Source organism: Leguminivora glycinivorella, chromosome 13 (assembly GCF_023078275.1).
Source record: "Leguminivora glycinivorella isolate SPB_JAAS2020 chromosome 13, LegGlyc_1.1, whole genome shotgun sequence".
Classification (NCBI taxonomy): domain Eukaryota; kingdom Metazoa; phylum Arthropoda; class Insecta; order Lepidoptera; family Tortricidae; genus Leguminivora; species Leguminivora glycinivorella.
The window spans coordinates 18,159,382-18,176,863 of NC_062983.1; the positions used below are offsets into that span (position 1 = coordinate 18,159,382).

At 36.9% G+C, this 17,482-nt stretch overlaps 2 protein-coding genes and 1 long non-coding RNA gene across 3 annotated transcripts; 1 reads left to right on the plus strand and 2 right to left on the minus strand.

Annotated features, from left to right (window-relative positions):
- Nucleotides 1–213: 213 nt before the first annotated feature.
- On the plus strand, nt 214–2,787 carry LOC125232746 (transforming acidic coiled-coil-containing protein 3-like). The gene is made up of 2 exons (XM_048138512.1): nt 214–397; nt 618–2,787. Exon 2 carries the CDS (start codon nt 678–680, stop codon nt 1,647–1,649), a length of 972 nt encoding a protein of 323 aa, XP_047994469.1. The 5' UTR covers nt 214–397; nt 618–677; the 3' UTR covers nt 1,650–2,787.
- Nucleotides 2,788–4,838: 2,051 nt separating this feature from the next.
- On the minus strand, nt 4,839–7,953 carry LOC125232637 (probable cardiolipin synthase (CMP-forming)). The gene is made up of 5 exons (XM_048138384.1): nt 7,366–7,953; nt 7,154–7,291; nt 6,498–6,713; nt 5,879–5,974; nt 4,839–5,036 (listed from the first exon to the last, which is right to left on the minus strand). The coding sequence occupies exons 1-5, from the start codon at nt 7,777–7,779 to the stop codon at nt 4,887–4,889; spliced, it is 1,014 nt and encodes a 337-aa protein (XP_047994341.1). The 5' UTR covers nt 7,780–7,953; the 3' UTR covers nt 4,839–4,886.
- A 4,372-nt stretch (nt 7,954–12,325) lies between these two features.
- Nucleotides 12,326–16,307, minus strand: LOC125232603. Its single transcript, XR_007177768.1, has 2 exons — nt 16,158–16,307; nt 12,326–12,434 (listed from the first exon to the last, which is right to left on the minus strand). It is a non-coding gene; the product is annotated as an uncharacterized LOC125232603 (long non-coding RNA).
- Between the last annotated feature and the right edge of the window lie 1,175 nt (nt 16,308–17,482).

Sequence of the window (17,482 nt, forward strand, 5' to 3'; positions counted from 1 at the left end):
AGAAGCTGCACGTATTAACTCTAGAGTTTATGTTTATATAGTATTTGATATAAGATTCTTGGTGCCGCCTGGCGGGATAAAATGTCAGTGTACCTCCTTATATGTGCAAGCACCAAAAAGACTGTGGAAAAGACCTATCGTCTGTTATGTCCATAATTTTTTCACACCTGCAACACTAAACTATGAACTGTCAATTCTACGACCCACGTTGTCTATGGTCTAGCAGTAATTGGTAGTGGACTTGACTGATGTCATCATCGTTATTTCCTAATAAAGTTTGTACTGTGGTGAATGTTTATTTAATTATATAGTGCAGACATTGGCATAAGATTCCAATCTATCTGTAATCCCTAATTAGTGATTTGTACCCAAGTGCGCAGTTGTTCAAGGACATGCGGTAAGTTTACTTGCGAAGGTTTTCTTTATGATCATATCCTATTAGGAGTTATATTTCCGAGCGTAGGATGTTGACCTTTTTATTGAGATGCTTCGGTACAATTCGTTGTCTCCAAAAGTGTCATGCTAGCCTTCACTTAATTAGGACACCGAGTAAAATATGTACTCACGTTGACTCACCTTGATATTTATATTAAGTACGTATCATTATTTATTTCCAGGTATAAGATTCGTCAATGAACGTTCTGTTTAAGGTATAGTGAGATACTTTTAGCAGTACCATGTCAGGTACGGAGCAAAATATAGTGAACTCTATGCAACAATTGTCTGTTCAGCCAAGTCATAGTGGTCATACCGAGAAACCCACGCAGGTGGTCACTCCCGCAGTGAACAGAAGTCAGCTTTCTTCAACACCGAAGGTTACGCCCGTAAAAGCGAACACTGTGTCGCCAGCTATTGCTACAATCGACAGACTCTTGAGTCTGGGAGGAAACACCCCCCCACCCCCACCAGTCCTCACCCGCACGTCAGACATGGACCCCCACACGGTGGAACAGCTGCGGGCCGTCAAGGAACTGCTCACTGCTCAAGAGGAAGAAGCGCAGAACCTCAGAGATCTCAATCGGGAACTAAGAGACCGTCTCGAGGAGTGTGAGACCAAAGTCAAAAAGCTTTCAGAACAAAATGAAGAATATGCCGAAAAGGAAAAGGCTCTCTCGCAGCGTGTTGCAGAAAAAGTAAAAAATAACAAACAGATGAGTGTAGTCATGGAGGAATATGAAAGAACCATCTCATCACTCATAGGGGAGCGAGAAGCTGAAGCCAAGAGATGGGCGGAGGAACGAGTCACTCTAGTTCGGGAAAGAGATGAAGCTGCATCACATTTGGCATCCATGGAACATGCGTTCAACGATGTTCACACAAAATATGAAAGATGTAAAGTCATCATTCAAGGTTACAAAGGCAATGAGGAGGCCCTAAAAAGGTCTGTAGAGGAGAACAATGATGCCATACAGAAACTAGAAGCAAGGTATGAGACTTTGCGTCAACATGCCATGCAGCAGTTAAACAAGGCTAATGCTGAGCTAGATTCGGTCAAAAAGGCTCACCAGGCCGAGATACTGAAGCTGAATGCCATGTTGAAGAAGAGTGAAGTGCACGCATCGTCTCTGCAGGAGTCCCTCACCCAGAAGATCAAAGACAATGAAGAATTGACGGCCATCTGCGATGAGCTCATCAACAAGGTCGGGTAACCGCTTAATCTAAATACTTACTAATCTTAAGTAAGCCACATTTTCATTTCACTAACCTGCATTTAATATTTGTGCATTTTAAATGAATGCTTTATGAAATTAATTGTAATAATTAAGTAAATGCTTAACTATAACTTTAAAGTGCGCCAGTACTGTTACCATTTCTTCATTGTGTGTAAATTGTAAATAATTCTCTGCAATTAATTGAGGTAATGTCCGTTTATATTTTTGTACATTTTTTATAATTTTATACTTAAGTTTTAATCTGTTTTGACATTGAATATAGAATTCCTAAATTCATTTTATTTTCGAAGGCTACTTTATAATTTTGTAATTCAGTATTGTGTTTGTATTTCCTGTAATTTATTAACATAAGTAATGAAACTGGTAATCTGATGAGACTTATTATTTTATGTACTGGTTATTTTGATATAACTGCAGTTATAAAATAATTTATCCAAAGATAAAATAAAAGTGGTAAAGGTTTGATTAAAATCAAGATTGATTATTTTGTAGAAGCATTAAATTTATACCTGCCATATTTTGTTTGAAAGTTTGTATTAGTATTATTTTATATAATGAAGTATACATTAATGTATCAATGATAATGAATGAAATTAAATTAAACATCGAAAATGAACTCAATTGGCTGTATCAAACCAGAGCCAGAAAGAAGCCCTGCCAGCCTAGCCAAAGTGACAATTGTTTATCTGGTGATCGGAACGTCGCTCAGTCGTGCCACCAAAGTAGAGTCATAGAACTTATGAAGTGGAAGTGTAAGTGATAGTGACATTTGGCTAGGCTAGGCACCCTGAAAGGTGGATAGTTGCTTGTCTAGTCTACTCATAGTTAAACAATAGAATAGCTTATGTTTTTAACTTAAGCCTCATTTTGCATCATAGAGATCTTAATTGGAGCCTCTTGTCTGATTTGTGCTTAATTGTGGAATAATTAAGTAAGACTTTAATATATAAGTATGTACTTTTTTGGTAAAGTAATAGTAGAATGTGCAATACTCCTACAAGGATAACTAATGAGACAATACAGAACTCATTCAGATTGTCAAAAGAGATAACTAAGTGAGGCCTGTTTGCACGCTCATATTGGGCGGGGCGTGCGGCGTCAATGTCAAACAATAGAAGATTGTCCTGAGTCGACGCTGCATAGGGTAGACGCGTGCGAGCCCGCCCCGCCGTACTTTCCGCTCTGAGCGGCCACTCAGGCCTTATAATAAGATAAGCTGAATTAGGCCTAGTAGTAGGGTTTATAACCCACTTCCTATCTAGGTTTAATAAGATACACTATGTACATCAATTTCAGCTATTCATGAATATGTCTTGTATAGTTTACGCCATAAGTTATTTATTTATTCACAGCTGATAATGTACATTGTGCCTTTGAAATCTTCTTCATATCCGGTCCATTATGAGAAATATGATTGAGATTCATAACATTATAAGTAGTTTGTAATTTGTATATTAACTGGGTCCGCGGCCGGCAAAACATCCCGCTGATCAAAAATATGAGTGTCTTTTCTGTCCTCCGGCCGAAAAGCGTCAACTTTCAGGCCGCTGCGCTATAAACGAAGTTACCGCAGCTTGGCGAGTAAATAAGAAAGTCTCAGATCACATGTGATTTGAGACATATTTTACTTTACTGGCTAGGTATGTAATCTACTCTTATACGTATATCTTGTCTGACAAAGTGGGACGTATTGCCGGCCTCGGACAGTAATGTCTTTGGGAGCTCATCTATTGTTACCCAAGAGTGGGATCAGAGCGGTTGCGTTGTTTTATCTGATTGTGTTGTTCGATGAGAATAGGGGCATTAGATCATGCATTGTGTGCAGCGGTAAATTATAGTATGAGATAAATACGATAATATGCGTACCTACGTTATAAATCGTCGTTTGATGCTCCATCTACTCATCTATTAGGATGTCTGGCCCCTTTTTCAAGAACAACACAATTCGTAAGAATAGTTAAGGGTTTTTGAAACCTGTTGGTGTCAAGTATTTAAAGATTTTCACACAAAACATAAATCGATACCTAGCTGTTTTATAACAGATGTGATAGTATTAACATTTAACCCATTACTAACTTAAAACATGTTCGACATTCCACGGTGTTTTAAGATTGGGATAACTTCGTAACTAAAACTCATTAGTCATATTCGTATCGTATCCTTCCTCAAATTTTCCATTTTGTATTACGCATTGTCGACCTATTTAGGCAAATCAAATATCCTTTAACCCTCTGAATGCCACGCCTATAATGTGAATCCTACCCTTTTGGTATTCCGAAGGTTGCCTATCTCTTTCACAGAAGATTCATTTTACTTATTGTGTGTAATAACGACTGTTAAATGAAATTAAAGTATAGTTCTTATGCAACGTATGTGCAATAAGATTTTGTGTTCATTTACTGCACACCTACAATAAAACATGAAAGATGAACCTCACATTACAGTATACAGCATGGCTACGGTTTCTAAAGTATCTACTATTCCTGATAGAAAAATATATAAAGCAGTACACATGCCTCCATCTACCCAATTTGAAATAGCAAATAACTGTTACCCACCTACGGTTTGTCTGGTCTGCTGTACCGCGCAGTGTGGGTTATACCTACTCATTGTAACCCTTACCTGCTTCATCGACAAAAACGTCATTTTGCCTAGTTAAGTATAATTTTGTAATCATTATATATTTTTATAATACCTATGCGTAATTTATCATAGTTTACTTGCAATTTATTCATATGAATAGAACGAAATAAATCAATTCCATATTTGTAATCGTTGTGTTATTTCTTAATTACGTAAATGAATAAGACCAGAAGTGATTTAGCAAATATAGGTATAGTAATTTTCAGATATGATAGCCTATTGGTATGCTATCGCTAGCAGGGTAAAGTATCTTCAATAATTTCATGTAATACAACGTATGAAACGCCAAATATTGCAAAATCCACACAAAAACGTATTGAGATGACACCATGTAGGTAGGTACCCTTTCTGTTTGAAAAGGTTTTGCTCAAGAGAAATCAAATTAATTTAATTAGTCTAATTACGTTTGAATATTTATACTGCTTAAGCAAAGCGTTACTTTACTAGATTGCCCTGAAGTCAAAAAGACATTAAGTAGAAAAGGTCACATTTGATTTGTTGTTTGACTAAAAAAGACACGAAACTAATATATACATTTTATTACACGTTCCCGTTGTACACTGGAAGACATCACTTCTTCTTCAAGATTTTGTAAGTGTCCTTACTGACTAAATAACTGACGGCCGAGAGCACGGTGGAGGCGGCCGTGACGCCGCACAAGGCGTGCAGCGCCGGGTGGTCCACGTACCCGAACACGGGGGACGCGAGGGTGGTACCCACCTGGAATGAAGATAACATTCATAAGTTCCTTAGACTCTGTAATATGTATAGGTTATAGGTGTAGTGCGAAATAGTTTTTCCCCTCACTAGCTCGGTAAAAACGCATTTTATCCACTAGTGAGTAAAGTAATTTGACCTTGAATAAAGTCAAATTAACTGCTTTAAAATTGATAAAAGTAGGTGAATCTAGTAATAAAGATGATTTACCACCTGTGGAACTAGTGGAAGCAGTGATAAACGCATGAAATTTTTGCGTTGTAGTATCGCTTTTTCAACTCTGTAAAAGGATTTCATATTTTGAGGGGAAAAGTTTTGTGTTACACTCGGGTGCAAATTTTTTTTATTTCATTGTATGTTTGAGAAAAAACTATACAGTTCAGGATTCTATTCTCGAACCACTCGCTTTGCTCGTGGTTCAACTATAGAATCCTTCGCTCGCACGCTTGCTCGTTTTTCAATTCCACACTCGGCGTTAAAATACAACTTTGCCCCCTTGTATAACAAATAACTATTCCTGTGTATTTTTCCGGAAACGTTCATATTTGACATGCTAGTTCAGACAGTGTCAGTACATCTTGTACTGAGACTGACTGAAATAGCATGACACGTTAGTACGTTTCCGTAAAAATACGAAAGAAATTATGTTCGCACTACATCTGTGCTCTATGTTTTAGGATGTGTGCTACACTCTGGCGGCAGGACATTGAACTAATGCACGCTATTGTCAGTGTGTCAGTAATTATGCAAAACTGATTTCTATCACGTAGCAATAAACATCAAAATCACAGGGAGAGAATTATATGAATATACTCGTAGTCGGTGTTTTGGTAAGAAATACGTACCAAAAGTAACTGGATGGCAGTGTTGACTTTGCTGATGAATGTGGGAGCTAGCTGGGCCGTGGGATGCGTCACGTCGAAATACCTGCTCAGTGTTCTCTGTAAAAAAAAAGTCACAGATGTGAACCTCTTGTTTTACGTATGTAACAAAAAAAAAGAAAAAGTAGGATACATGTACTATCAGCTGCAAAATGGCATGGAGAAATTATGAATGAATTCATTGATAAATTCGCCATGCATTTTTGCAGCTGATAGTACCTTACTAAAAAATAGTTAAAAGAATATTTTGACATGATACACTGTCTGTCATATAAGGTCTGGATGAAATGTTAGTAAATTCTTACTAATAAAGCTTGATAACCAGCTTTACCAGCTATATCTAATTTAGGTCAGGGTGATACCACTTGTACTTTAATGTTTCATAATCTGATTGATTATGCTGTCTAAAATACATACTTAATTATCATGTAGTAGAAAAATCATCATCCTTTAATAGTTATATAATGTAATTTAATCATCACTCACACTTGTATGTACAAAAATTACAAATCCATTGAAGAAATTGAGGTACCTATCTGAGTTTTTGAATAGCTAGGGATAGGCAATTGCAAAAAAAACTTACTGGGGGTGGTAAGCTGACATATCTAATAACAAATGCAGCCACAACCAAGGCCACGTCTCTGGCCACAATCAGCACCGTCAGAGACAGCGGGATGAGGTTCTGCCAGGTGAGCGTAACAAACAGTGTTGCGACAAGGATCTTGTCTGCCAGCGGATCAAGGAAGGAGCCCATACGGGATGACTGGCTCTCCCATGTTCTTGCGATCCAACCGTCTAGCTGAAATATGATAGCAAAAGTCAACAAGACTTCTGAAACACAGACACAAAACAGGTATAAAAATTCTAATAGACACAGAAAAATTAAATCCCACCAAAAACATTCTGTAAAAAACTAGCCAAGTCTCAATGGAGCTGCATGTTTATCTTTAAAAAGTAGTCGTACCAAGTCTATGGTTTCTTACTGTGATTTTTTTATTATTATAGTTAATGTTGTGTGACTTGGCCATTGAAGGGTAGCAGTTCTGGTGACAGATTGGTGCAATGGTGTCATGGAGCACCTGGTTTTGTACCCTTGTGTACCCTGATAAGGTACAAGTATTTGTTATTGGGTTTTAGATTTGGTTTAATTTGAAACTATGTATGTTTCAAGTGATATTAGCTGTGAAATAATTTGTTATGCAATAGCATTTCATCTTAATAATATGTTATTATCCTTACCAGGTCTGTAACTCCAGCAAAGGTCAGTAAACCAAGAGCCAAGTGATAATCATCTTGTAGAATAACATATCCCAAATATGGCGAAATTGCCATCCTGGTGACACACAGGAAATTGGGTATTGTGAACATTCTATCTTTCTGTAACAAGACAATAATTAGGTACAGATATTTAGATTATAAATCTAGATTTAAGTTGTAAACTAAGATTTCACCTCAACCGCTTCCCCAAACTTTTCTCTGACTTTGGCTTTTGTTTCAAGAATATCCTTCACTAAGTGCTCCCTCTTCTCCCGGAGCTTTTGCCCTGTCAGCTCCTTCTGATGTTTAATATCACGCACCAACTCTTCGCTCCGCTGTCTTATCCTATGTTCTGTGTCCTTAAACTGTTCTTTCTTCTGTTCGAATACATTTTTGAGCACCTCGGCCTTCTTTTCCAAATGAAACAAGTTCTTCTTTTCGTCCGAGTAATACGCACAAACCAGCGGCAGAAGCTTAAAGGAGCTTCTCGCCAGGATAGGCTTCTGCTCCCTTACAAAAATATCACATTCTCGCCTTCTGTTGCTACTTGTTTTGCAGTAAAGAGTTGATATTTGTCTCAAAAAAGTAGATCGCGCTATTAACCGCATTATAACGGAACGAAACAAAAACTAAAATAAAGGCGTGATAAAGTATACGCCTGCTGTTTTCAAATATCGTTAGAAAAGATAAATTAGCCAAAGATGAATGTTTTCAATTCATCACATTGTAATTTTTATTTTCCGACTTTTCGCCAAAAAGGCAGGCATGCAATAACATTGACATATTTGATATGACTTTGACAGTTGTCACTGTCACGTCATGTCTATGATAGTTCGAGACACAGGTAAAAACGTTTATTCTCATTTGATCCCATGATTTTGTTACTGATTTGGTAAAAAGCTCAAAATTTATCATTGATATATTTTTTGTAATAATAGACTGTCCTATCGTGTTTTTATCGTAAATTATTTTTGATATGATATATGATCAAACGAGCTTCGCAAGCGAAGTTCGATCGATATTATATGACTCGCTTCATTGGAAGATATAATTATTAAGTTTACATTATTGTAGTTTATTTAATCTACTGGCAACATATTGCACGCTTATTTTAGAGATTTATAAAAAATAAGTATTTCAATTGGCTCTAAACCTTCCCCCCCACCCTCAGGTCGGTGTCAACCGGCGGTGGGATCCTCATTATTTTCAGAGATTATTCTAAGCAAAACTTTGGAATCTGGGTGTATCGGGGGGAGGGTAATTATATCTTCCAATGAAGCGAGTCATATAATATCGATCGAACTTCGCTTGCGAAGCTCGTTTGATCATATATTATATTTCCTCGCTTCATTGTTCGATATAATTATTAAGTTTACATTATTGTAGTTGTTTAGAGACAAAGTTTTGCGGATGCCAATTGTGAAAACAAAATTAAATATTTATCATTAAATTTTGTTACATAATTATTACTAAACAACTAGCAATTACATAATTATGTAATTTATACACAAGATCAGTCTTATTCAGTAACACAGTTCATAATTAATTATAGCAAACTGATCTTGCAAATAGGTCTTCGTCAACTATTTGACGATGGCAGAATTTAGGAAATATTTGCGAGGTTGAGGTCCAACCCGCAGTTTTTCTGATAATGTCAAACATTGACCCATGCCGAAACGGCAGTAGACGTGGTAGTATGGCGAGTGCCTGTGTGCACTAAATGTTGCCACGTCCATCCCGATCTCCGCTAGTACTTGTTTTATCCACCTGCTTATTGACTGTGCCATCGCGTCCCTGTGAGGGCGCTTCGCAGTTAATAAGAGGTGTTCTGAGTTCGGAGGCCTTTTATCGCTTGTTAGAGTGAGATACTCGCGAAGGACCGAAGTCGCGCGACACGTTTCTTTAAGGTACGAAAGGAACAGTATAAGTATGTCGGGGCAGATGGTTATATCTGACACGATAATTTTTACCCCATTTGGGTAGTGTATATTCACTCATTTAATCAGTAAGAATGTTGGCACGCGATGGGCAGTGCATAATGCCAATAATACGACAAGCTTTTTAGTACCTAGGTAATCTGCTCTAAAGATATAGTCGTATTTGGATACCATTCATCAATGTAATCCAATACTATTTTTGGATCCCAAGAGTGAGTAAGTATATTTTGGAAAATTAGGTCTCATTTTAAATATGCGTTTTAACAAACGTTTAACATGTTCTGTTTTTTTTTTTTTTTTTTTTTTTTTTTTTTTTTTTTGTCCTGCGAAACAGGGATAATGCTGACCTTATGATTGTTTATGGATCCATAATATGACGATCCTGCTGTGATCAAAATGTCCACCATAGTTTAAATCACGTTTAAACGAAACGTTATATTGCTGAATGGTATTTTTAGAAATAGATGCGATCACATGAAGTTTCCTCAGATAACCTTTACCGGAGAGCACCGCTGCACCCAGGAAAAGGCGCTCGTGGAACGGATTCCTGGTGCTGTGATCAGAACAGACCTTATGTTCTTCGGGGCTCATGTAAATAATATCGGATTTTACTAGTGACATTAACAAAGGAAACTACGCTTGGGATTGCCAGACGGGGAAGCTAAACTTCCTGTTACTTTGTCATAAATTATCTTTTTTAAAGATTTTAAAATGATCGGCAATGGAGGGAAACTATAAAAGTCTAGTGTAAAAGCATCTACAGCTGATGCATCTGGGTATTTCCACCATGATAAGTAAGTGTACATTTGGCATTGGAGCGAGAAGAGAAAAGATCAATATCAAGCTCACCAGCAGTATACATTATGCGTAGCAGTATAAACGCTTCATGAGATAGTTACCATTCAGTATCGAGATTCACATTTCGTGATACCCGGTCTACTTCTATATTGTCTTTCGTATATTTAATATTTATATACGATGCAAAAAAAACCAAAGGTTTCGCTTCTTCGCACCACTGCCAAATCCGTCTGAAAGGGTCGTTCAAATTTCGAAATTGAACGCTGCCCATGCGATTTTCATCGCTTATATCAGTTATAGCTTTCGTATTGTCTATACGAATTAATATAAAACAGTCACAACGACGGTCATTTGAGAAATATTAAGAGGTAAACATACTGCTAACATTTCCAAATGGTTTATGTGGAAAGCTTTTTCCTCGGATCTCGACGCTCCGTGTGCAAGAGAATATAATATTCATCCCCCAGTTCGGATCATTTAATATTAGTTTCGGTAATTTAATTTTCTTACTATAGTTTGGGTCGCGTTGCAAGGCTAGAAATTTTTGGCGTTCTAGAATTTTAGTATATAGCCACCCAAATTTAGCTGCAGGGCATGCGTTAATAAGTACTCCGATCAGTTGAGATAATTCTCTAACGGAACAAGAGTGTAGTGACAGAGATTTTCTAACCATCACGTTGATTTTCTTTCGTTTTTCCCGTAGGTAAAAAAATCGACTGAGTTTGAACATAAAACCTAAGTCTCGACAAACCTGTCGTGGTTTTAATGTCCTATTAGTATAGTTTATGACAAAGCACAAGCATTCTAGTAGGTTAACGTTTACGTTTCGTAAACACTCTACATAAGAGTACCGACACATAAAATACCGCGCTAAAAAAGACCATAAGACAAAGCCGTAAATTCATTTAAGTTAATAAACTAGGGTTTTCATCTTCAAAATGGACGCTCAGATATTTGCGGCAATATCTCGCAATAAGAATCAGTGGGTAAGCTTCCTTCAAATCAACTGTAGCCATGAAGCTACCTGTTGGTAAGTATAAGCTTAACAGTTGGTCTGTGGTTTTCCATTTTGAAATGTTCTCTAGGAATAAATTTGTTCAGCTTTTCGAGATTTGGAATAAAACATTTGGTGTCATAGATTTTTGTGACAAAAACGTTCTCGAAATAAACTGGTCATGCTGTGGGATGCAAGGGACAACTGCATCCAGCTGAATTAAATTTTGGACGTACCTCCATAACGGCTTTTCCACTACTCCAATTTATTTTTGGGGTACAACGTCTTGAAAAAACCGGACGTTCAAAAGTTACAGAGCAACCGTTTTTAAGCGAATCTAAAATAACTTCATTTGATGTTATTTTTGACCAGCAATCATAAAAAATATTTTATTTTACCAGCGTGAGGTAACTGACTCATTGTTGAGGAGTGGCACGGGGCTTGCCCTGGCCCGCTGGTCTAGCTGGAGGGTTCGGGGTTGGTTGACTGCTGTCCTTTCTCTGGGCCCCCCCGCCTTTCGACTGGTAACGAGGAGGGCCTGACCCGTTTCCCTGAAACTGGTATTGGTTGCGCGCCGACGTTGTTGTCGAAGTTGATGGAGCCGTGTTGCTCTTTCCCAAATATACAGACTTTTTATCTGTAGCCATTGTTTCTCAATTACTTTTGAGGCTTTTATGTTTTCCGGGAGTTTACTTCCATAGAGTAAATCGCCCGCATCTTGAATTATGGTCAAGAAGGGTTTTTATAACCTGGGTGTGACAAGCCTTGTACGTGCTTGGGTTTTGCAATAATGCAAGTCTGATAAGATGCGACAACTGTCGCTTAACAGCTTGATAGCAGTGATCTTATATATCATCAGACGTCAATAGAACAGTAATAGCTCGGTTTATGGCTGTAATGCCTACACCCAACTGGCAGCTGCCACAAACAGCATGGCTGTAATGGCCGCAGAAATTTCTGCATGAAGCATCTAAATGCGTACAATTTTCGGAGATAAGGTATTCTTTTAATATCTTATCCTTCAAATATTTGGTAAACCCTTGCGGACTAATGATAGCCAAAGGGAGGCTAAGTTACCGTGAATTTTTCCCCAAGTATGGGTGTATGTTCGGTATATAGCCTCACCTAAACACGGTAACCAGGTCTGGGTCCAAATCAGGTACTTTTGGAGCTGAATTTTCAGGAGTTGAGCCTGGCGCCGTACCCGCAAGGTGTTGCGTCTTCAGGTAAGATCTCCGGAACATTCTCGATGTATGGAGAATTCGAGTCCTGGTAATCGAGTTTGTTCCAAACTCTGGGGAATAAGTTTGGAACAAAGAGAATTAAAACATTGCCTGAATTCATCTCCAAAGATTTATCACTATAACTGCTATCATTATAACTCAATCTGTACAAACGTCAGTCAAGCAAAGGAATGATTCATACCTTTGGTTAGCAGTGGCTACACTGCATGTATGGAATGACTGTTAGAGCCTTTCTCTAACCGCTGTCCTCGTTGCCTCCACACTGGTCAGCATGACTGGCATCTCAAGATCTGTATTAAAAAAGGGGTAACTATGACTTACAAAGTCACTAAATTATCTCTATATAATATCACACATTTAGTTCTATGCAAGTATTATTACAAGGTTAATCTCATATTATATTCTTTCCATTATAGGTTCTCAAATCTCACTGAAATCATTAATTCCAAGTTGCTTATTAAAGTTATCACAGTTCCAACTATTTCATCATCATCATCATTATCATTATCATGACCATTATTATTATCATGACCATTATCATTATCATGACCATTATCATTATCATGACCATTATCATTATCATGACCATTATCATTATCATGACCATTATCATTATCATGACCATTATCATTATCATGACCATTATCATTATCATGACCATCATCATGTTAGTTCCCTTTGAACTACATAAATGTAGTACTTAAATACATATGTAAAGTATCTCAAAGATACTTTCCAGTCACCATTATGGTGCATCAATATTCATACCAAAGTACTACACAAATAATGCAGTAAATCAGTAAACAAAGTCAATTTCTAACAACATTTGTCTTTCATTATAGTTGCTATTATCTCAACTAATGTATTGAGATATATCAACTCAATTCAGCATATTCAGGATACAAAATTCCACATATGATAGTCAAACTCAATATGAAAGCTTTGTAACCATTCTCTTACAAAGTACACTTCTCAAACATGTCTCTCATAAACACAACTAAGGCAAGTACATTAACACCACACATAGATCAACACATTACAGATTATTAGAGATATTTCATAAACAACAGAACACCTCTGTCGTACACATATTATCAAAGCCACTTATAGTTACATCATAGATGTTTCATAAGCCACAGAACCTCTCTGTGGTAACCACATTATCAAAGCCACTTTTAGGTAAATCATAGGTGTTTCATAAACCACATTATCATATCAGTAATTACTTTCATAAACATGAATTTAACCAACACATGAAAAACCCATAGGGAAATCAGGTAGTTCTTTCATCTGGCACATTACCAAATCCATCTTTATCAAATCATACATTTTCTTAGACACAATATACAAACTTAAAGCTATACATTTACATGGTATGTCACAACGCTCCACACTAGTGGCCAACGCCTGACAAATATCATTATTAGACCCAAAATGTGTATGAAGGTTCGTCAACCCTCTCAGAGTAGCGCTAGTCTGTACACATGCCCGAGGGCCCTTACAGTGATCACCATCTTGGGGGGTCCTCCCAGAGGATGCGTGAACCCATGGCCTTCAGGTGTCAGCGGCCAGGTCTCACAAACTCACTGGCGTTTACCAAGGCCTGGGGCGCGACTCCAACCCCAGCCAAACTCATAACTTTCCTCATATTAAATAGATAACACAATTACTAAGGCTGGACCGCACCCCAGCCCCCGGTGGCGGTCATACCAGCATCAGGGCTACCCGATGCCTGGTCCCAAACTCGTTGGGGCCGCGCTGACTTACAGCCACGTTGGCTCTTTCCCGCATTCAACATGCGCCATTTTGTGATGCAATCATGTTAACTACATGATCTTTATATGCATAAACGTGTAACAACTCCCTGCCACACTCATTTCAATATATCATCCATAACGGAAACACCATCATCGTAAACTTTGTAATAATGCATAGCAATAATATTCAATTATGAAAAGTTAGTTTTAGGTTAAATGTACGAGAACGTTTTGGGAAAATAACTCCTCTTTTATCATAGAGATATAAAACACCACTTAGCTTTCTTTGGTGACTCGGCTCCCCTTGATGAGCACTGATTCGAATATTAATTTACATAATTAAATTCAACACGCCATAAAGTGACAAACAGGTTTTTACCGGTTTGAATGGAGGCTGTTTCGTTCAGTTGGTAGTGTTGCCAGGTAACTCGCGAAACGTCGCGACACACCCGACGACGAAAGTTTAATGAAAAGGAGTTAGTGTAAGCAACAAGTGGCGGGACCACTCTTTGATCTTCTCCAATTGCTTGGACCGCTGTTGCTCTCTTTTGTCTCTCATCTCTAGGCGTCACTGACTCTATGCCATCTTGTGCAAATCACTCTGACATATTTTCAGAGGTATACATGATTTCTGTTTCATTGATGCCTTCTACTTAAGCCTATATCCACCTTATTTTATCTCTGAGTACTTAGTATGTTATTATCCACTATCTCTTCCTTTGATCTATTTTCCATTATGTTTCACATCTTCTCTTTGAACCGGTATATCTACTTCTATATCAAGATCCATCACTTCTTCCTCATAGAATGTTTATCATTTAATATATCCTTTGCAGGATCCACAGACACCATTGATTCTCCTATCTCAAGGACACAAATGTGCTATATATCCTATAAATATAGTATTACCTAATTTGCTTTGGCCACTCTACATTGCCCATTTATTTCTGTAATTAATTTTGATATACGATCAACTTTCTGAGTCTCTCTGTTCTCTTGATTTTTTCTTAATTTGTACATACTATGTCACCAACACAACACGTGGTGCCACCTTAACTTGAACTCTCACTTGTTTATTCTTAACCTCTCACAATTCGAGAGACCCTCCCGCGCCAGAAAAAGAATTGTCAATCATCTGATTGTTAAAACATTTAGATGGGCTATATAACAAAACTTCAGAACCATTTAAGTAGCCAAAATGTAACTTTTCTATGTCATTTAACGGTCCTTTTGCCACATCAGCCGGATTCAATTTGGAGGGTATATTAACGCAGATCCAAGTTTCTGTTCTTTTACATTTCTTCTATCCCTTTTGTTACAAATAGTACAAGTAACTTGTTTGACTGCCACCTATAACAATCTGACTGTTATACTCTAATAAATGTTTACTTAGTCACTTTTTATTGGGAGATATCTTTTTACATATTATATTAATCTATTTTCTATTGATGTGCCTCATAGTTCTAAACGGACTATTTTTAAATCATCCTTGATTTCTTATGAGAGTCAGTCTATTTCAGTTAATGCCTTTGCTGTATACATTATAGTTAGTATTTCTATGCACTATAGCAGAATATGCATTGACTAATGCGTCTGTGAAACCATATATTTGACAAGTTTCTTCCCTGGATATATTTCTAGGTAAGTATACCTACATATTTCTTTTACTACCTCTACACAGTTATATAGTTTTCCAGTATGTTACAATTTCTTTTAATAAGGTAGAGTTTCATCTAATATATTTTACCCATAAAGATTGTAAGAGCAATATATCTTTATTATAACACACATAACGTAAATGCTATGCTGCCAATTTCTGTGTCCATCTCGTGGCTATCACTTCTACTCGACGCTAGATGACATTAATAATTTCAAATCAGCTTCTTCTAGTACCTGTTAAACCTATTTTTCGTTAAATTGATGAATGTAGAACACAAATAAATAATTTTAAATGATATGAATCACACATCCCATGAACTGACGTCTTTATGCAATTTCTCAGATACCATAATAGAATTTTAACAAATGAAATGTACTTTTAACTTTATTCTTTCTGTGATTTTGGCAGCGTCTCCCAGCCACTACCAAATATCCCAGACTAACTCAACCAATTTTGTTCCAAACTCTGGGGAATAAGTTTGGAACAAAAAGAATTAAAACATTGCCTGAATTCATCTCCAAAGATTTATCACTATAACTGCTATCATTATAACTCAATCTGTACAAACGTCAGTCAAGCAAAGGAATGATTCATACCTTTGGTTAGCAGTGGCTACACTGCATGTATGGAATGACTGTTAGAGCCTTTCTCTAACCGCTGTCCTCGTTGCCTCCACACTGGTCAGCATGACTGGCATCTCAAGATCTGTATTAAAAAAGGGGTAACTATGACTTACAAAGTCACTAAATTATCTCTATATAATATCACACATTTAGTTCTATGCAAGTATTATTACAAGGTTAATCTCATATTATATTCTTTCCATTATAGGTTCTCAAATCTCACTGAAATCATTAATTCCAAGTTGCTTATTAAAGTTATCACAGTTCCAACTATTTCATCATCATCATCATTATCATTATCATGACCATTATTATTATCATGACCATTATCATTATCATGACCATTATCATTATCATGACCATTATCATTATCATGACCATTATCATTATCATGACCATTATCATTATCATGACCATTATCATTATCATGACCATTATCATTATCATGACCATCATCATGTTAGTTCCCTTTGAACTACATAAATGTAGTACTTAAATACATATGTAAAGTATCTCAAAGATACTTTCCAGTCACCATTATGGTGCATCAATATTCATACCAAAGTACTACACAAATAATGCAGTAAATCAGTAAACAAAGTCAATTTCTAACAACATTTGTCTTTCATTATAGTTGCTATTATCTCAACTAATGTATTGAGATATATCAACTCAATTCAGCATATTCAGGATACAAAATTCCACATATGATAGTCAAACTCAATATGAAAGCTTTGTAACCATTCTCTTACAAAGTACACTTCTCAAACATGTCTCTCATAAACACAACTAAGGCAAGTACATTAACACCACACATAGATCAACACATTACAGATTATTAGAGATATTTCATAAACAACAGAACACCTCTGTCGTACACATATTATCAAAGCCACTTATAGTTACATCATAGATGTTTCATAAGCCACAGAACCTCTCTGTGGTAACCACATTATCAAAGCCACTTTTAGGTAAATCATAGGTGTTTCATAAACCACATTATCATATCAGTAATTACTTTCATAAACATGAATTTAACCAACACATGAAAAACCCATAGGGAAATCAGGTAGTTCTTTCATCTGGCACATTACCAAATCCATCTTTATCAAATCATACATTTTCTTAGACACAATATACAAACTTAAAGCTATACATTTACATGGTATGTCACAACGCTCCACACTAGTGGCCAACGCCTGACAAATATCATTATTAGACCCAAAATGTGTATGAAGGTTCGTCAACCCTCTCAGAGTAGCGCTAGTCTGTACACATGCCCGAGGGCCCTTACAGTG

Coding starts and splice junctions, on each gene's coding strand:
- LOC125232746 (XM_048138512.1), top strand. CDS start 678: ATGTCAGGTACGGAGCAAAATATAGTGAACTCTATGCAACAATTGTCT.
- LOC125232637 (XM_048138384.1), bottom strand. CDS start 7,779: ATGCGGTTAATAGCGCGATCTACTTTTTTGAGACAAATATCAACTCTT. Junction 6,714..7,153: donor TTGCTGGAGTTACAGACCTG/GTAAGGATAATA, acceptor ATCATATTTCAG/CTAGACGGTTGGATCGCAAG. Junction 5,975..6,497: donor ATGTCAGCTTACCACCCCCA/GTAAGTTTTTTT, acceptor TTTTTTTTACAG/AGAACACTGAGCAGGTATTT.